Source organism: Ciconia boyciana, chromosome 3, assembly GCF_034638445.1.
Source record: "Ciconia boyciana chromosome 3, ASM3463844v1, whole genome shotgun sequence".
NCBI classification, from domain to species: Eukaryota; Metazoa; Chordata; class Aves; order Ciconiiformes; family Ciconiidae; genus Ciconia; species Ciconia boyciana.
The window spans coordinates 61,250,097-61,272,195 of NC_132936.1; the positions used below are offsets into that span (position 1 = coordinate 61,250,097).

Below are 22,099 nucleotides of genomic sequence, written 5' to 3' on the forward strand. Positions count from 1 at the left end.
CAGAGGGAGCTCGCAGCTGCAAATACCAAAAAAATGATACTAAGCAAGGCTGAATATAGCAAACAAAAGAAGATGAAAACTAATTTAGGGGAGGTCAGTGTCTGAACTTGCAGTTTACTGCCAATTCAACTGAGTCATCAGCATTGCACTCCTCTGAAAAAGAGGATACCATGCTTAATTTACACAATGTGACAAGAACTTGGCTAGGCAGTCTGCCTGGTCTCCTGCTAGGTAACTCAGCTGCACTATGGTCCTTTCTTATGGATATAAGCATCATTAGGATTCTATATGTGGTACGGGTATCTGAACAGTGGCAAGCAGCACAATAAGCAGAGTATGGTCGCATGTGCCAGCCGATGGTTCAAATCAGATAGCTCTTCTACAGGATGCTCTCAGCAACAATTCTCGTATTCAGTCCTAAAGGGAATACGATTAAGTTCCTTAGTCCAGACTTTCTCCATTGTTTACATACCTTTTTTTTTTTTTTTTTTCATATCATAGCCAACTGGTAAACCTATACGGAACAAGAGACTGGTGCATTTGGTAACTGCTAGCAAGATCTTAAATGTTTCCAATTACTACCTGGCCAAAAGCCCAGAAACAGTCACGAGTGCCAAACACATTTGTAAAAACAACAGCAACTTATAAATATTGGTGTAATGTGGGCCCTTCTGCAATGACAAATATAAAATAATTTTTAAAAGTATCACATTCATTTAGTTTCAAGTTGTTTGTCTCTAGTTTTTTCTAACAAAGTGTTCAACTTGTAAACAACAAAAACATGAGTAATAAAAACATGTAATTTAAGTGCTCAAAATGTATTTAAGCTCCTCTTTAAGCTATATTGTAAGTTTCTAATGAGGTCTACCTTGAGGGGAAAAAAGGTAAAGATTCTGTTTGAAACATTAAGATAACTGCTTTGCTGTAAAGGTAAATATTTTCTCTCTGTCCACTTTTAAAAAAAAATTAAGTGATTGAAAATTACACGTTTGTCTGTACTTCTATTAGCTTTCAAAGATTTAAATAATAATTTAAGATGCACTACTGCAAGAGACACAAATGAAGAGCACAGCTTATCCATTCAGTGCCGTATTTTCCAGAACCCTCCTGTGATGTTGACTATAGCCAATTTTTACAAGCCCATTGCCTCACTTACCAACATCCTAAATTCTCATGTACAGCACACAGCAAAGTCTATAAATCAAGCTCCCCACCTTGAACCCTCCACCTCCACTCTGCAAGTGTAAAAGGCAAACAACACCGACTGAAGTAGCACCGTATGCATTGCACATCGGCACAAGCAGATTCTGTACTGCACAGTCCCTTTCACTGCACTCATTTTAAAAAACAGATACAATTTTTATGTAACCAGAACAACATTTTAGTTCTCCAGATGGCCATGCAAGGTCACTTCCTCAATGGCAACATCGTTGCCATCAGTCCCTCTGTTAAAAATCCCAAGAAAATGAACAAAAATCTTAAGCTTGCCTCTTTTTTTGTTTGTTTTTAATGTTTCCCCATGTTTTGCATTTTTTTTTTTTTACTAGAGGGGAATTCAGCAGCATCTGTATTGTGTGTACATTGTTTTCAAAATTAATAAATGCGCAAATTGTAAACAAGCATTCTGCACTTGAAGAAGGCAGGCAGAAAGCAGCCCAGCTCCCAAGCCCTCAACTGCAGGCAATCATACGCCAGCACTGCACTGCTAAACCAGCATCTCCACTATTGTGCCTTGAGGCTGATTGCTACTGATAGCTAGGTCTCTGTGATGGATAAAGATTTTGATGATGATGATTTTGATGATGATGATGATGATGATGATGATGATAATAATAATAATAATATCATCATCAATACATATTGTTCCATTCTCAGCTCTGATAAAGCCAGAAAGCTTCCCCTACCCCTTACTCATTTTATTATCAAACCCAAATAATACAAGCAACAGTTTACTAATATCAAGTCATTCGGAAAAAAACCAAACCAAACCAACAACAAAAAAAACCAAACAAAAACACACCCAGGACTTTTTCTCCAACTGCTCTACAATTCTTCATGTTTTACTAAAAATCACACCCTTGCACTGAACTTCAGTAAAGTAGGAGCGAGCAATTCCACTGTGTACATATATTAAGCTCTGGACAGGCTGAACTGTTGACCTCCTTTGCCACTAAAATATCAGTTAATCATAAAACTGAACTGTGAGCTGTTACTCAGAAGCAGCAGCCAATGTAAGAGAATAACTTCTAACTTACAGTTGATAAAGCAGGCTAAGTGGACAATTTTAGATTACCACATATTTTCTACACCCCCTCAAAGGAAAGGCAATCACAGCTCAGAGGATACGCTCAGAAGGACAACACGCCCTAAAGCCACAGAAAACAGCCTTAAGGATTACTTCTGATTAAAGTGCTACCCTCTGCCTTTGGTTTTGGCTTTAAAATGCTTGAGAAGTGAAGAATTTGAGCAATGACACTGGGCAAGAGGTGTAGTTGTACTGAAATAAAGCCCAGGTGCCCACAAGGATCAGTGGGGAGGAAGCAGCCTCCAGCATCGGCAGCTTGAAATTATTTGTGCCTAACCACAGAGCCGGGAACACAACGCCACGCTCAGCACCCACTTCAGCTGTGCTTAGAAATGGAAATGCAAAGCATACACCCGGCTATTAAGGAGGACAGTGCTGCAAAATAATGTTTTGCTTCACATGTTTTAGTCTTACTTCAGCCATTTAAAAACACTCAGTGGTTTCATATATTTGACTGCTCAGCACTATCTTTAATTGCAGACTGGTAAAACAACATTCAAGTTTTCTAGCAAAATGCTGTCACTCAGCTTCAGCGCAGGACAGATTACCTGGGAAATGCCGAGTAGACAAACAGGCTGGTGGAGGACTTAACTAGCGGAAGAATTATCTCTTAATTAGAAAACAATTTTGTTTAGCATTAGCGGAAACATTTACTAAACGAGTCACCAGACACTGGTTTTGCTATGAGGAAGATGGAAAATGATCTAAAATACCTAATAATAAAAGTGCATGTCTGATACCGAGATAAGTACAACCATCTCTCAAATCGTTCAGAAGTAGGATATATCTCCAGCAAAGCACAGGCCAACTGATCAATAATATGTTATTAAGAAATGTTATGAAATTATAAATACTGAATGAATTATGGAAAAAAATAATTTTTCAATCTTCATTTGAAAAGAATGCTAATATTTGCTTAGATATTAAATAAACAGAAAGCAGAATACTAACCTATTGTTATTGATGTGTCAGTGAGTTTACCGTCACTGCTACTTGGAATGTAAACATTAAAAACTCATCAGCTCAACGTTTGCTAATGTGTGCTTTTTAATCCATATAGAGAGCAGTCAAACTTCATGCTGAAAATTCATTTATTTCCCGCCACTCTGGTTGATGCTGAGCAGATAATCAATTATAACTTGTTTCAGAATTGAACTAATATGTACAAAACTTATGGAAAGACAAAATTGACAAAGAACATCGACAGAAAAGAGAGTATCTGTCTGAAAAATAAGTGATCTTGTCAGAAATAAGAATTAGGAACAATTGAGGAATCTCCAGAAAGAAGATATTGCTGCAGAGATGTCATCTAATACAGCACAGTAAATCACCTGCCAGTCACTCGTACAATACCAGCAGCAGCAGAGACTGCAGGGTAAGCTATTCCATTACTAGGTTTACCTTTTCTTATAAATCTTCTCTTCGTAAAAGACTAATTTTTATGTTTATAGTTTGCCTTTTATGAGCAAAATATTAAAAAAAAAAATTCGTATTTACTTGGGCTTGCAGTTACCTTACAGAAGCCTTGGGAGAACACTTGGAAAAGGAAGGTCTGTCTTCATTTTCTAGACAGGTGAAGAAGCAGCAGGGCAACCTGCTGCTCAACCCAGTGCCATCCCTGACTCATCTCTGATGCTGGGCACAGTCCTTCAATCTCCACAAACCCTTGCTGACTCACCTTTTTCTAATTGAAGCTGATTAATAGTAACATTTATTCACCTTCGCTTTCATGGAATAAGAAGAATCACTCTTACTTCAAGGTAAACAACTCAAAATTTTATTATTATTAAAATAATATTGTCACGGAAGTTCAGATTCCCCCCCCCCCCCAAGTATTTTTTTGATCTGCTTCATTTCATAGTGGATTAAATTGAGTTGAAAATTTGTCTCAAGCCAGACTAGATTTTGGTGCTTTATATATGAGTGTTAAGTTAAAAACAAATTAAAAATAAAATCACATTCACAATAACGTCGTTTCCCCTAACTGGCTTCTAAAAATACGTCACATAAATCATGACTTCCTGTCTTCTCCTTTCCCATTAAAAAGCTTTAGTCTGTTACACACTGTTTAAATGAAATTATATTTTTTCAAGCGCTAGAAGAACATGAACATTTGGGATTTGTTAGTCTTGGCTCAGTCTCTTTAAAATAGAAGCTGTGTTCAAATTCCTACTTTTTCAGAACAATGCCTAAACCAATTCAGTACAATAAATCAATGCTTTAACCTTACTTAGATCTCAACGACTGTCATCTTAACCGTATCTCAACGACTGTCATCTTAACCAAGATGGACACAGATATATTTTTACTTCGCAGGAAAGACAGACTAAATTATAAATAAGATCACAAATTCAAAAAAATGCCTTCAGTTTGGTCTTGCTCCAGCTGTGTGCCTCAGCTTCCAACAGTACTATGCCCAATCTCAAAAAAGACTGCCTGATTTTCTGGGATTCATACCTATTGACCTAGTCCATTTGAACTTCTGGCCTGTGATCCAGACACTGACCCTCTTCCTTAAGTAAACAAAATGAGCGGTCATGCGTGCTTAGATGAGAACTTGAATAGCTGTCCCACTGAGGTCCATCACTAACTTGTGAAAAAAATATTTCACTTATATTTCCATTTTATATATGCATACATATACCTGACACACGGAAATCTGCAACTGCAGCTCTTCTTTCTTACTATTTTAGTGCAGCTTTGAATAGATGATTATCAGCACTCTCTGCTAGCGCAAACTTTAAAATACTGTAAGTCAGGCCCTAAAAATCCTGAGATTAGGAAAAAAACCCCACAATTTAATTTCCGCTTATTTGCCTCCCAGTCTGATGTTCAAATCTATAATTTTTCTCCTCTGCAACTATGAGACGTAGGCATTATCTTTCTTCTTATGAAAACTGAGATTAAAATAACTTTAAGTAGCTTTAGAAGGAATAGCATATAACACAAGTTGGCAGCGCTTAATCTTCTTGGCGCTGGCCACGCAGGGGCACTCTAAAAAAAACAGAAGCAGACTGCAAGATTCGCAGCACATGATTTTGGTGGTGGTAGGTCAAAAATGGAGAAAAGAAAGCACTCTATTAATATTTGCTATTGTATTTTAGGAGTTGTCAGCGATCCTGGCAGGCCATGCATATCTGTTTGGAAAAAGAAAAATTACCCAAAAATACACTACATTTTTTGTAAAATTCTGTTTCTTAAACAGATTCTTTTTCCATGCAAGTGTCTTTATGTGCAAGTTTACTTAAAGTGCAAGTGAAAATATAAAAGTGAAAAGACAGGTGGTTTGTCCTTTCTAGAAATGATAATGTCTCCTTCCTCACATGAGGAGAAGAAAAATGACTTCTTAGCTTTCTAACATCCCATCTTCTAACCTACACAAACAGCAACCTAGACAGCGATTGGGAAAAGCAGGGGACATAGCAAATCCATACTGGCCTGGACACTTGGGGATCCTGTGGGTGCCAAGGGAACCCTTAAGTTCTGCTACAAGTTAATGAGAGCCAACAAACCTGCCAACCAATTAAATCATTAAATAAATAGCTTTGTTTTGTTGTTCATTTTTCCACAGCAGCACTTACCTGCACATTTGGTCCTGGTGATGAGTGGTGGTCCTGGCTGTCCAGTCCCACCTTCGCCTGGTCTGGTGAGCAGGACCCGAATCTCATATTCAGTGTCGGGGTCCAAGTGCCAGAGCTTGTAAGTTGGTGCATTGACAGCGTGGGTTTCGGTCCAGGTCCCAGACGTCATTCGGTACTCCACTTCTTTCAGGATAATGGGTCCATCCCCAATGATTGAGTTGGCATTCAGCTGAATGAGCAAGTACGTGGGCCCAACGCCCAGCAGCTGCGGGGGTGCTATTGGCCGAGGCGGCTCTGTAAGGGAGACAAAAAAAAAAAAGCCAGCGATAAAAAAAAAGCTGGAAAACCCATTAAGAAGAAGGCTCTTTCCACAGAAAGTTGTCAGGTTTTGGTCAGCAAAGACTTCAAAACTTGAAAGCAAAATCAAACTGACATCAGTGAAGAACAGGTGAGGAGAATTTCAGCTGATGGAAGCAAGTGGCACACCACTGGCATCTGCCCAATGCTATTTTTTCCATTTAAAAATCTCAGCTAGGGACCACAAAATCCTATCTGATTTATATATTGCTGCTACTTAACATTTTTTTCTGAAAAAAATCTGGGTTCATGCTCATTTATATAACTCACTATGGCAATAACTTGAGATTTTCAGAAACATAACTGATTTTCTTTTATTGACAGAAGCCACATACATACTTTCCTTACAGAAATTGTTGCAATAGTTGATACACTAGCCCTGCACAGAATATTCTTAAAAATTAGTATCACTGCAGTTCATTTGAAACCTACCAGATGCAGTTAGAGTAAAAGATACGGATACCTCTTACAGGTATTCAGAACACTGAACTGAGCAAAATGGCCAGGAGAATGACAAAATAAAGATGTATAGCCAGACGCAGAACATTATTTTATTCTTCAATGACTTACTACTGATTTAGAAACTCAAACAGTAAGACGTACGTTGCCTTTTGTCTTCCTCTGTTGTCATCAGCTTCCGCCTAAATATTTCAATACAGCTGCAAAGTGAAAAGGCAATGATGGACCAAATGGGGAGGTGAGGTCCCCCTTGCCCTGAGAAATGTTTACATAGAGAAGCAGCACATTGCCTCAGTGTGATTTATTTTAAGAAACAAATCACAAGCAACATGTACTTTTCTAATAAAATGAATCTACTGATAAACACGGAAGGTTCATTTTCATTCCAGATGGCTCACATTTCAACTAATTTGTTTCAGTTAATTAGGCAACAATGCTAAATTCAATGCACGCAGGGGTTTCGCACAGCAGCGATGCAGAACTAACAACGTGGCAACTCTGAGCAGGTAGAGGGATCTCATGGCCAGTACATTAAAAATAACATTTAACCCCAGACCATAAGATTTCCCTAGAGGGGGGGCCCTTCTCATCACTGCTCCCCTGACCCCTCTGCACAAAAGAAGTTAAGATACAGAAGCATTGCACATATTCTGCCTCCCGGGAATGACCCCACCAGTGTCACTGACAGGGCTCGTGGTGGGGAGTGGTGATGGAGGAGCTCACAGAGGGCCTCCAGACCTCCTTTGACATCCTACCCTCCCTGCATGGTGAAGTTCAGCTAAAGACTCCCTGGTTCTCTATGTCCAGCAGTAAAGTTTCCCCTCCAGATACCAGAGCTGACTGCCAACAGTATATTTACCAGCTCTGTAAGCAACCAAGTTTCCCATGTTTTGGTACAAAAGGATTTCTTGCAGACTTTTTTCTAAATTAGCTGTGTCTCAAGCCACTCAGTTTGTAGACCAGGGAATCTTTGCATGTGCAGTAGTGGCTGCAAGTGGAGCTCATTTTCTTCTCCTGGAGTGAAAAGGTGAAGGCTCCAAGGTGTTCCCGTTTCTGCTTCGGGATATACAAAACTCTAGAAAGTATCTCAATTAATTATTAACATGTTTTACCCTGTTTTGGCAAGAAATGTGCACATGAACTAATTTAGATCCCTACCTACATCAAAGCTTAGAAATGCAGCTGGGCTTAATGAGGGCAGTTTATTTGCTGCGGAACTAACACATTAAATGTCAAACTAATGAATTCTAAGGTCAGTGTATATTACAGCAGAAAACATAAACGTTGATGAGCATGATACACTACCAACTCCAAGTTATAAACCTCTAAAACATAAGACTATGTTTAGAAGTATACACTTTGATTAAAAGCACAATTATCACAAATAAAACCTCACATTAATGAGACTAATATACCATTGCATATTAAATTTTTATGTTAAGAGGTAAAGAGTATTCTTATATTAGCATATGCATTTTGTTTTTAAGCTCTTGAGGACAAGGAGACTTATTTATAAAGTCTCTCCCAGTCCCAATAAATTATGCATGAATTTTAATCAGTTAGCAAATGAACAAGTAATTGTTCTGCAGCATTATTAATATGCTTCATAATACAATATACTATCAGAACCAGAGGTGAGGTGCAACCAGAAATCCCAAAAGTACACTAAGTGTCAACTGAAGCATGCAATCCCAATATACCAGGATAAACTTTTCTGATGTTACCCAATTAACTTTCTATTAATTATTCTCATTCGTTACTCTATAACCAGATCCATCAAATATTCCCCAATTATAATTTCAAATCACATAATTTCCTCTTATATAGAGAGCAACCTGAAACTTTGACGGTTTAGAAATTGCCTTGATAACTAAAAGACAGAATAAAGCCGTTATTAATATTTTGGTTGCCACTCCCCTAGCAAATAGCACACCTATCAACAATACTCCTCTGTTGGTGGGATTTTAAACACAATTCCCATCCTTCAAGGAAGTGATGTTGCTGGCTTTTCACTCTAGCAATCTGGGTCCACCTAGTAGTAAAGAACACTGTTTTGTAGTGTCCTGAGAAGTATGTCTGTCAAAAATAAAAAACCTCGGGGGGGGGGAAGAGATGCATGAGCAGGAACCCCAAAGAAAATCACCCTCTCAGAAGTTTGGTCTGGTGTATAAACAATATTAAAAACTCAGCTTCATTCAAGCCAAGTGACAGCTTTAGAGTTCAGAGCTTGGAACAGAGGCAGTGTTGCAGGAAGCCGAGGCTCACCAGTTACCCATCACGGCAGCCTCCATCCTGCCCGGCCCTGCCAAGGCACCCTGTCTGCAGATGGCCACTATGGCAAATGCATTTTGTGGCTTCCAGTCACCCACAGCCACAGCCAGGTCAGGCAGCACAGCGACCTCCCCCCATCCCCCTGCTGCCCTGGTCACTGCAACCAAACCAGGGAACAGTACCCTTTATTTCTGTCAAAAACACCCCCACCCCCCTCAATTACTATGAACAGATGTGGCTAAGGCACACAGTATTCCTAGCAAGCAATTTTCATTGAGCACGGTTCCCCTTTTCTTGGCCATAAACCCTCTGTGAATAGCCATAAAGGTTCTAAATAATGTTTTATGAAAAAATATTTCAACCCATGGATGGTTTATTAACTCATCCGTAGAATCACGGTTCCAGTAGGTACTGAAAAACACACGTGCTAAACAGTTTGAACAAAGACCCTGCACAGTGAGTTTTGTTGCTTCCTTTGCTAAGCACAAAGTTTAGAATTCTTTTTCCAGTGTGACTAGTTTAATTACTGACTCATTTTCTGACTGTATTTTTTAGCCACTGCATAAAGGTGTTAAAACTGATGAAATCCCTTCCAGTAGGAATGGCCACTAACATCTCTGAAAGACTATATATAAAGAGCACTTGCACATCTGCAAGATACTAAAGAAATGAAAGTATTTTCATGCATAGCATTTTGCAGTATTTGGCCAGTTCTGGTTTTGACATAAAATGCCCACAGCTAAGTTAATCAAAAATTAAGAGTGACATTTCATCAGTACAAAGTTCCCATTCTGCTGAGCTACGAGCAGTACATTATGCTCCCATCAGTATGTATATGACATTACATATTAAATGTACTGTGATATTTAGGCACCAATGACTAGAATAAGCATGCAGCATCAACCCCAGCTATAAGCCTTCCTACAGTTAAGCAGTTGTGTCATATTCTTATTATTAAATATTGTATGCAAATAATTATGTATCCGCAGACAGAAAAAAACAACCAGAAAAGGTCACTAGTGTTATTAGTACAGTAACTAGTATGCATAAAACTTCCTATATTCCCAAGTAACATATGCATACTATGTTGCTTAATACTATTTACCCAGCCTGGGTGACAACAGCCCTACTACGTTGCCCTCCAAGACTAAACACCTCCTAAATTTAAAATAAAGGGAGTTTCATTAGTATCTTAGTGGTAATCACATACTGTTAATGATCAGTTCAAAGGGCGGGGAATCAAACCAAACCAGAATCCTACAAGTTGTTCCACTTTGGAGGAAAAGCTGATACTGGATGCATGTTTGATAAAATCTTATTTATTTACATGAAGTCATGTTTTGCTGAGCATAACATGTACCAGTCACAGGAGACTGTTGCCTTGCTCACAGCAGAAGGGTTTGGGGAGGTGAGGAGGAGAGGGCTGGTCACCACACAGCCCAGCCACAAAGACAGGTGCATGCCTTCATTCCTGCCACTCTCCATCCCACCCCTGCCTCGTACAGAGCTTCCACACATTAATACCCTGCAAGCTCCCTCTGCTCATGCATGCAGTGTGCCTTCCCTCTGGTGATGGCATGTTCAGCCTTCTCTGTCAAATACCTTACACGAAGCTATACAGTTGGTACGCTGATGGGCACAGTCAGTTTATCCATAAAAAGCTTAACTTTTACAAGTATAACAAAACATTCATTTATTAAAAGAAGCCTAACATCAGCCTCACCCCTCCAGAAATTTAAATCGGAATGTCATAACTACGCCATAAACTGTCAAGAAAGCAGGTAAATCAAAAGAATATAAATTTCCTTTAAAATGTTTCATAATTCAGAGAAAACAACAAATAAATCAACCCACATAAATACAGCTAATGATGTTCCAGGGAGTACAGTGGAGTCGCCTCCACAAATGACTCAAGACTGACTCAGCTCCCACCTAGATCAAACTCATTTCCTCTTCTAGGGAAATTTCTTGCCAAGCTGTTTAAGAAACGTCTGCACATTTCTTGCCAGTATACTCTGGGTTTCTAGTTGAGGTTCAGTGCCTGACCTGCACTGGCTATATATAGTTAGAGCACAATCTTTGCCATACGAAGGCCTCTGGGACCAGGGGCCCTAGGAAGCGCAGTCTGAGACACCTGAGGTTTCCTGAAGGAGCCAGGGCATACAGGCCAAGTGCAAAATCCCTGCTTGCCAGGAGCTGGCCCTGTGCAGAAGCACTGGTGCCTCTGCGCTGGGCTCCAGATTGCGCACAGAGATGTTGTGGCAAAGCTGCGTCAGAAGACCCACGGCACAGAGCCAGAACAGCATGGGGAAGCAGGCTGCCGATCCCATGCAACAGCTATACTGTTTCAGTACTCTTCCTGCACTGGAAGATTACATATGGCTTTAGGGATTCACACGTTTTAGAAAATATTGAAAAACCGAAGAACCAGGAACGTTTGTTTAAGTTGGAGAAAATGTATGAGATTTAGCAGAAAGAATTACGACGGTCAAGTACTTGCAGGGAAACAAAATTCTCGGTCTTAAAAGCTGGTTAATCCAATGGAAAAAAAAGAATTAACAAGAAGCAGTGACCGAAAGCTTAAATTCAAATATGGTATTAAGCCACAAATTTAACAGTGAGAATAGTAACTGAAGAACAATAACTGGTAATACTGTAGGAAATTCTGCATTCTCCATCTGAGTGTTTTCAGTCAAGGCTGGATGTCTTCTTATAAATTATACGCTGGGGGGGGGGGGGGAAGAAGTTGATAACAATATGTAAGTCTCCGAAGAAGTACAACTGAAAGAAATTATGTGGTTGTGAAGGTGGTCACAAAATGAGCTATAAAAAGTTTGAGGATAAAAACAAACCATGGAGACTTTCAGCACAAATACTGCGTTCCTTTTATTTTTAGAAAAATCATTCCACATGTGGCCTATCTTTAATATGAACTAGAAACATTCTCATTCAGCTCTCTAAAATGGTTAGCACGTACTGCTCTGCTAGGAAAAAAAATTCAGAATTTAAGACAAAAAGGTTTATTTCGGACTTGTGCCTGCCTGAAAGGACACCTGGCTGTCTTCTATGCTGACAGCAGCCTGACAAGACCTGTTGCCCTCAGCGCCAACAAAAGCTGTATTAACACAAACAGGGGACTTTGCCAAGTAAGGGAAGAAGCATTACAAAAAGCAGTACTTGCCTGATGAGAAATTCTTCTAATCAGTTAAAAAAAGCACGTTAATGCAGGGGACTGAGGGATCACAAGCTGAAAGCACAGATCTGACTAACAGCAGAGGTATCATGAACCTTAGAGTCACAGAAAGTCTCTGCAGTTTATGTTTAGATTTCCAACAAGATCTCAAGTTTTCACTTTCTCTGTATGACAGACTACACTCACAGCTCAGTCTGTCACCCTACACATGCCATCTCTAGTGAGTAGTTAGGTCCTTAACGGTTTTGTTGTATAACACATGGAAGACAAATAAAAAACCCAACAGCTTATGCAACAAAGAGATTGCCCAACACACTGAGGAGAGTTCATTAATGGAAGTTGAGTATTCTACTGGGCTTCTGAAAAGAAAGAAGAAAAAATAGAAAAAAAGCTGTCACTCTTCTAACTTATATTTTATTTTTCTGCATTGTTAAGAACACATCTCTAGATGTACATTGCTCTGAGATCTTCTAACCACTAGCCAAGACTTCACGTGGGAAGTCCAACAAACAAAAGTTACATCAGGACAATCTTAACTAACCGATTCAAAGATGCAGACACACACGCATTCTTAAGTAGAGAAATGCTGTTGTTACAGGCTTAGCTCAGGGGATTTCTTGCTTGCACACTGTATAGCGCTACTTGATTTTCTCATCTGGGCAGCCCACCTTATTCTTGTGGCAAAGGAGGAGAGTAAGTGTAAGCTTATTCTTGGCCAGACATACTACGCATCAGCTACAGAGACTACTCCTGCCCTAAAGACACGATGCATCTGAAGAACGTCAGAATAAAGGAGCAGGTGCACAAGCAAGTCTTCAATTGCTGTAGGTTTGCCCATGGAAAAGGGAGGGGTTGGAGTGAGAGGCAGCTGCCACAACAGCCTTTTCTGTTCCCAGCCAGCTCCCAACCTCTTTTTCCAGAAGGGTTATACTTTTGTCTACCACCTTCCTACCTCCTCAGTTGGGTAGACTGTACCAGTTACACACCACCAGCTGGCCATGAGCCACCACCGCCCAACCCACGCTTGGTCCTGTGTCTCACCGCGAAAGATACCCACACACAGTGGCAGTCAAAACCAGGCTTCAGCAGGATGAGCTCGACCGCAGACAGCACATGTTGCACAGGCTGCAGGAGGGCACACTTGCTTAAACCAGCTGTAACACTCAAAGAACACACGGAGACCTGAGAGGAGTTTTAGAATCACCTCCTCTACTCCAAGACCAAGCACTGGTTATAGATTCATACAGTAAAAACTCCACCAGCTGCAAGTCCTTTGGAGTTCTTACAAGCCTTGGCCATTCTTCAGGTTTAATTAGTATTTCCCTAAGCCATTGCTTGGCTCCACTATTTGTTCATAAACTCATCTGCCATTTTTGCAAGAAATTTATTTGTTTGTTTGATTTCCCCAATGGTCAAATGCTTCTCTCTGCTCATCAAGTTTAACTCATTTTAACAGCTGCTTTATTTTTCTACATTGTTTTTTTTTTCTGATGGAAAAGTTTCTATTGCTCCCACCTTTGTCTTCTGCACACAACTTGGAGGAAGCATTTATTGTGGGTTCCTGCTGCTCATGAAAGTTAACAACATCTCTCCCCAAAAATATACCTAGGAGAAGGCAGCAAAAACCTTGTCAGTGAATAACTGACTTTAACATATTACAGCATGTAATGATTTCATGTAGAAAATCAAGCAGAAATTGGTAGGTTTTTACAGTTAAATATTCCAAATAGCCACAAGCTTCCCTTTATATCTTTAAAAAAAACAATCAAAAGCTAATGCAGACTTATCTCAGCTGCTGTCCTGTGATGGGCTGGTTTTAGCCGGGATAGAGTTAATTTTCTTCACAGTAGCTAGTATGGGGCTGTGTTTTGGATTTGTGCTGAAAACAGTGTTGATAATACAGAGATGTTTTAGTTGTCGTGAAGTAGTGCTTCTACTAAATCAAGGACTTTTCAGGTTCCCATGCTCTGCCAGGTGCACAAGAAGCTGGGAGGGGACACAGCTGGGACAGCTGACCCCAACTGACCAAAGGGATATTCCATACCATATGGCATCATGCTCAGCATATAAAGCTGGGGGAAGAAGAAAGGGGGGGGATGTTCGGAGTGATGGCATTTGTCTTCCCAAGTCACCGTTATGCGTGATGGAGCCCTGCTGTCCTGGAGATGGCTGAACACCTGCCTGCCCATGGGAAGGAGTGAAGGAATTCCTTGGTTTGCTTTGCTTGAGTACACGGCTTTTGCTTTACCTATTAAACTGTCTTTATCTCAACCCACGACTTTTCTCACTTTTACTCTCCTGATTTTTCTCCCCCATCCCACCGGGGGGGGGGAGTGAGCAAGCGGCTGTGTGGGGTTAGTTGCTGGCTGGGGTTAAACCACGACATGCGACCATAAGCGATGGTGGCTGCATCGAGAAACTTGAACAGGTTGTGATGTAGTATTCTGCCACAAAGCTTTTTCTCTGGCTCTTTTTTTTTCTTTTTAATGATGCTTATTCAGACTTAATTCCTGTGACTCCAGAAACATTCTCTCTGTGACTTAAAATACAATTTATCACAACTGTTCAGTATCTGGCACTAGTTGCTAGTCCTGAGGTTGAGACACAATGTTACATTTTAATTAAGAGAGTTAGTTGTCTGGAACAAAAGAACTCATTCTAAGCAATAGCTTAGTGACCAGGTCGTATCAAGTGATTTATCCAACCCACTTCAGAGAGTCTGCAAGACCATTTTCATTGTCTTTTATTACTTGGAATGGAAAAACTGAAAGAATCTATTTTAAACAAACATTCAAAATAAATATCTGTAACACAGTGAGATTCAGGTTATTACCTAGAGAATCAGTTACTGGAGAAAAACCAGCAACAGAAATGGCAAATTGAACAGCAAGCTCACGACACTGGCTTAGGTAGGATACTGACATATTTCACTGTAATATCATCTCTAATTTTGGGTCTGCAAACGGGGATACTATGTCACAAGCTCACCTCAAACTACTGATTAATCTTTGAGCACCTGCCTAATATATCAAGTTCGTGTGGGAAGTACAACAAAGTCTGCAAGCTCATGCAGCTAAAATGTATTTAATTTAAGTGACATGGCAGTTACTGACCACCTGAAGTGCTGAAATCAGAATTATTTCAACTATGAAAACTGCTAACTTCTGCATAGTGATTTTATATCCTATGCATCACTGTGGCATTTTATTCACCTTGATTTGAAACACCACTGCATTCATTTTATTATCTTCCTTTAAATAAAAGGAACAGTGTACAGCTTTAGCATTGTCAGCAGAAACTGTAAACAAGGTTAAGCTCATGCCCAGCTTACATGTAAAAAAAAAAAGTCTTTCTAAAAATTGGAACATGTCATCCCTGTACACAATTTATGAACAGAACACATGCCTATTTATTGAATTATACTAGGCCATGCTACTCTGGGAATCAATTAGAAGAGTATGACATATTTTGTCAAAAAGATTGCATTGTGTTAAAGATATTTATGCAGTACACTCCTACAGGAAAAATGAATACATCTAAGAAAAAGAGGTACCTGTAATGAGAAGACATTCAAATCTTTAAAAAAGAAAAATCAAAATCACTCAGTATAAATGAGTCTGCTCTAGAAATGTCTCAGGCAAAGACTTGATCACAATGACTTCATTATCCACATGTATCAGTAATTCCCTTGAGATCTCAATGTTGAGATTCTTGCTGGAAAGAAATATTTTACCTGCTTCATTGTCAGGAACCAGCAGGTTAAGAACAAAATTGAATGCCTTCTTCAAAAATTGGTACTTCCCAAGAAACAATTACTCTCAACTCTACAAGGCTTTGCAATGGGATATCTGACAATACTGCATTCCTCATGCACATCCACATGCTGTCAATGATGAGAAGGAATAAAACCAGAGATTAGGGAAAGAGTGCCTGAAGAAGGACAAAATAGTATTTTAGGGACTCCAGGATTTTATTTTACATATGTAAAGAATATGTACTCTCATATTCTCTGATACATATACGTTCAGTCTCACATTCTCTCATACTCTCATATGTACTCTCACACATAAATACTTAAGTAATGAGAATAGAAATTTCTTTTTCTTCCTGCTTCTCAAGTACTTGACTTTTGATTTTTTTTATTTCAAGTTTGAACTGGCCCAACAAACTGATATTGCAAAGATTTTTGCATTGTTTTTGTATCTGTTGATGCTATAGACACACTCACATTCAGTTTACTGCCTAAACAAACTAAGCGCAGAAACTTTCTGTTGGACAAATGTTAGTGACATATTTATAATAAAACTCAAAATACTTCAAACACCCTGCAACAAAACTAGAGCATTTCAACAGAATCCAGAGACCAAAAAAAAATTAAAAACAACCTATCACAGATTTATGCCTTACTAGCTCCACATCTCTATAAAACTTGAAAGCTAAAAAACCTCACCCAGCCAGCACTCCTGGAGTTCAGTGAAAGCCATCTACCCTCCCTGCATGAGGCTATCAATAACAACTTAGAATTACCTACACGCAGCCCAGCTGTATTTCTTTGGTAAGGTGGAGCTTTCTTCAACTGTGACACTACTGTGCTACCCGGGAGATCTGCACTTTCCTGCATACCAACTGACCCTCCTGCCAGGGTGTTTGCCTGTCCTGGAAGACTCCTGTATGTCTCACTTCAGAAGACACATTATATCCCTCCAGTGCTAATACAAATTTTTATCATCAGCTTTCCTGCATGCCTTTTAAATGACAGGGAAAAATGTTTCACATGCTGTTGGGGCTGTATCATGGCCAGGTAGAATTCAAAACAATCATGCTCTTTAAGTGCAATGAGCTGTACACATCACTGTACCGGAAGGGAACTGAAAGATGAAGTACCTGCAGCTGAGAGGAATAGCTGGCATGGCTTTGGTTTCCAAGCATTTACAGTTGTATTTTATAGTAATTACAGAAACTTCAAGCATGTAAGAGGTGAGTCATGGACATCTCACGTTCCCGGCCCTCCCCATCCTCTGTAATATACTTGCTCACCTGGCACCTGAGATACCGCTAGCATTCCCCAGAACTGCTCACTGCCATGTAGTACTTCTGCAGGTTGTTAAGTATGACAGTCAGCCACCTGCAAGCTGTTTGCACACCTACAGGGTTATGTGCCAAATCACTTGCTTGAGTGATCACTTCTCCTACCCCACCACCTTGCACTGGTCTCCCTCAACTTCACCTGCCCAGCAGCACCCTGGGCCCATCTAGGCAGCCCCAGTTCCTCCTCCTGTGTCTCTGTGTCTTTCTATTTCTGGTTATTTGATCCATCAAATGAAGGAAGCTACGTACTTTAAAGACTGATTTTACCATAAGCATTAACCCAAAAGATTGACCTTGATGCATGGAGGTGGGAGAAGGAAGGAAGGAAAGCAGCCCACACACCATATTATTGAGGCAAGACCCTTACAAATGCACAGGAGACAAAGATGAACTTAAAACCTTCCCCTTCAGACTGGCAGGGCATCCAGGAATGCCTGTAGAACAGGGCAAATAATGTCTCCCTTCTCCAAAGTTCTCCGTCAGGTATCCCATTTCATTGAAGTTAAAAGCTTTTTGTCAGCACTTCAATACTATCATCAAAGGAAAAATTGATACAATTTAGTATACGGGTTACACATTAACGATTATCTAGAGATTTTGTGTGTGCTCAAGACTATTCAAGTCTATGGGGAAAAAATAACAGAATCCAACACTTCTGAGCAAACTTATTTTTGAGGGACTGTTTCCTTGCTCAAATCCCTCCATTTCTATTCATAACCTTTTCCAAGACACATTTAGATGTTCCCACCAGCAATGTCTTTACATTTCTTATTACAGCATGCCCAAATATTTCTTGCCAAAAATGCCAGAAGGCAGCCCACTGGAATGACAGAGAAGGAGACTAATTTTAGGAGGCACTGAGAAACTTGCCTCAATTTATGCAATGAACCAACAGAAACCAAAATGGAAACCTACTTGGTTAATTTTTACACCACAGTTTTACATCACAGATGTTAATTACACATCATCTAACGCCTACCTGAAAGGGCAACCCTGCTCCTCCACTTCCCACCACCAGTGTCGCTTGCAGTGCCACTCATCTACTCTACATCCAAGGCAGTTTAGGTTTAAAACTGATCTGGGGGGGGGGGGGCTGTACATGGAGGTTTCCTGATTACCTGGGTGCCTGAAGCAGCTCCCAGTGGCTTCAGACAGAGCCAGTGTCAGCACAAAAGCAGGAGCACAAGTCCAGGTGCTTGAGAGAAGGGAAAAGGGAGGGCAAGGATTGAGATTGCCTTTTCAGCAGGTGCTGGCCATCACACCTGCTTAGCTTTACCATGAAAGTCACCTTCAGAGCTGGGCAGGGTGGATAGGGGTAGCCAAAAGGAACCAACATCCTTGCCACAGCACCTAGACAGATGGTAAGAAATACCTATGAAATGAAGGGAATAGGTAACAAAGCAGCTGCCCACCTTCTCTTTGCCAAATGGATTTTGACTGTGATGAAAAGCCTGGAAGAGCTTTCTAGACAAACAACCCAGAACAAAAATCCTCACCACTTCTTCTGCATGCTAATAAGAAACACATTATGATACATGTTTCTTTAAAGTAATGAACAGAATATAATGATTTATTAGGAGTTTTGATAACGCAGTGCTGTGAAGTAGAAACGGAAGAGTGAAGTTGGAGATTAAATTCTTACATAGTCAATGGAGAGGGGTGATCCTTCCATTTATATCATGAGAACAGCTTCACTTCTGAGAGGCCAAGTTAGTTTAAGGACTTTTTTGTAGCTGGTGCAACAAAAATGGGGAATGAGAATATTTGCCTTTGAAAGAGAAAGCAGCACACTAGATTAACAAAAAATAGGGTGGCTTTTTGACCTAAAAAGTATTTAGACTGGTTTTATTGGGATATTTTCATAATCTACTTTTCAGGTGGGGCTGTTCTGTTAAAGAGTTTGAAAATGTGTATATTGTCCAGTACAATAGCATTGCTGTGAAGAGGGTGTCCTTGTAACTAAACTGACACCCAGTACATTGAATCCCAAATTCCCTACAGGACATAAAAGTATAGACAGCTTAAAAATGAGTAGGTGTGTTAGATGATTTGGATTATAAAAATATCTTCTGAGGAATAGTTCATAGAAGCTTTTTACGAGTTGATAATATCTTACTATCTTTGTTTTGTTGCAACAAATGGTCAAAGTATAAATATGACAAACTACGAATCATTTACTTTGGAAGAGCAACTCCCCGAGTACAGTAACAGAGTCTAAATTTTGCATCTTATTTCTACGGACTCAAACTTTTGCTTTTCTTCAGTAATATTTAAGTGATTAGTGTGACTGCTTACACCAGGAAAAATCTGACTAGAAAGTCACCAATTGTCTTTCTGGTCTCACAAGAAATAGACCCATTCAACTGTAACCTAACTGAACAATCAATAAAAGCCAGCTCCAGTGTCTGTAGATCTACAGCACAACTAATCCACAGTGCTTGATGTACGCTTATTAGCAATTAAGAGTTAACCGTACCTTAAGATATGGGTTGCATACCCTATCTATACCACTCATGTGAGAGGCAGAAACTCTTGCTCTTGAGTTTGTAGAAACGTTCCCTCAGAACAAATGGACAACTTGATGGTGGTGCACTGGGGAAGCTTGGCTTTGAAATCCAGTCTGCACTTCTGCTGGGTGGGAGGATGGGCCAGCACTGTTGTTAAATACTGTGCTCATCACCTAAAGAGTACCATCCTGAACAACCCTCCAGATCTGCCTGTTTATGTTGAGGCGACTGCCTATTTATGACTAGATTTCAGTAAAGGGCAACATCAGTGACTGAAATCATGGAACACCCCCAACATGAGAAACAGCTGAGTAGGTTAGGGATCTTCATGTTGAAAAAGAGATGATCTAGGGGTAATATTGTGACAGAACTCCACAAAAATCACACACCAGAGAGATGTTAGGATTCAATTAATCTTCACCTTTTCCAACACATCAAATATAGGTCATGAAGTGAAGCTAGCAGAAGGCAGGCTCAAAAAGAAAGAAGATATGAAGGGATCATCACGCTGAAAAAGGTAGCAGTCTCACTGCCAAATGGTGCTGCGGGCAAACAAAGGTTACCCCTTACTAATCAGACAACCACCAGGCTCAGCACCATTGCTGAAAGGAATCAGATGCTGAGAGGGTATCAGGTGAAATGTCATGTATGCTTATTAAGCTCTTTCGCCTCCCGAGAAGTCCTCTTCTGGCCACTGCTTAAGAATCCTGATTTAGTTGGATCCTTGGTTTGAACAGTTGCAATTGTCCCTTGTTCTGCTCCTGTATTCAGTTAATCTCTATTTAAATTTAGGAATTTTGATACTGAATGGCTAAACTGAAGACAGGGATATAAAATATGGGGCATGATAAATGATACTTTTTATACACTGCCCTAATTCAGGCAACTGAACTGATTCCAACATCATCACAGCTTTAATATCTGAAATAAAATACACTTCTATAATAGTCAAATTAAAAGAAAAATTTCATTCTTTTTTCCTACCTTATATTAAAAACTCTAAAGTTATCTTATTATTTTTTTCATGAGCAGACCTGAGAATGTACAGCTTCTTATTCTACTACTGCATGTTTTAATTCTTGAATATGATGCTAATCAACATTTCTTCAGGCTGAGCTAGCACACTGAAAGTTCAGTAACTAGCCTTGTGTATTCATGTAAGAAAGGGAAACAAAATCAACAATGCTACAGAAATAATGAGGAGAAAAGAAATTACTAGGGCAGAAATTGGACGGTACAACTTTCCTCTCCAAATACAAGATCCACTGCTAATAACATAGTTTATAATAATAAACACCATTATGGAGATTACTACCTTCAAAGATTGCACAAGTAAACTACGTTATTTATTAAATTCAGATTGCCTGTGCATATGGGCATTTTGTCCAAGACACTGTTTGCTGGTTCTGCATGTTGAACCAAGCTGCTAAGAGCACATTACAATAGTACTTGGAGGCAAAAATAAATCAGACGTCACCGTATTACCAGTTAAACAAACAGGAACAGTACTTTAAAGATGCCTTACATTTTACATAAGTATTGGTAACAAAAGCATGTAACCATGGGGAAAAAATGTTGCATAATTTTATCAGCAACCTCTGTTGGTCCCAGTACACAAAGCCGTAGCACTTTTTCAGGAATTTTAAATACCACTTTTCATGAAGACAAGGAAAGTCATAACTCTTCCTGCCAGATCCCAAAGTCCTGCCTCAAATTTTTTGTGTGTGAATGTTCTTTGAAGGATTTTGTTTGTTTGTTTGTTTTTAAATAACTGCAAGCACCAAGAAACCTCTCTCATGGGACTCGCTACCCTTCTGGTAAATGTGGTTTCAGGAAGAAAAAGCAGTTCTGTCAACTCAGTCAGAGGACTGGTGAAGTTGCCCCACTGAACTCTATTTAGGCTTGCACCTCTGGATCCAAATAATTATCTTGCCTGCTTTCAAGAAAGCCTCTGCCTGTTATTCACCCTCCTTCCCACCCTTAATGGGAAAGGCAAGCTGGGTTTACAGAAACATTCAGAATAGGTGCACATAACTTTTTTCCAAGCACAAGAAGCCACAACACAGCATTTTGACATTTAAAAAAATCCCCTAAACCTTCCCCTTTTTATTTAAAATAGCTTTTCCTTCCAATATTCACTTGAGCTTTACTTTAAGAAGTTAAATGGTTTGGCCACTGAACTGAGAAATCAGCGATCAGCTAGATGTGTATCTCTAAGCTCTCCCCACCGACATCCTGGCACAGCCTCTCTTCCCGACTTCTGAGGCACGTTCTCAGGGTGCAAACCCTCCTGTTCAGTACCCACACCCAGCCAGTGAAAATTCAGGGGCTAGGCGAC

At 39.8% G+C, this 22,099-nt stretch overlaps 1 protein-coding gene across 4 annotated transcripts in view; it reads right to left on the reverse strand.

Moving 5' to 3' along the window:
- PTPRK (protein tyrosine phosphatase receptor type K) overlaps positions 1–22,099 on the reverse strand; it is a 418,125-nt gene that overhangs the window by 166,957 nt on the left and 229,069 nt on the right. For all 4 annotated transcript variants that reach the window (XM_072855831.1, XM_072855828.1, XM_072855829.1 and 1 more), the window contains exon 7: positions 5,887–6,180. In XM_072855831.1, coding sequence (XP_072711932.1) covers positions 5,887–6,180 — 294 coding nt within the window. The remainder of the gene's footprint in view (positions 1–5,886; positions 6,181–22,099) is intronic.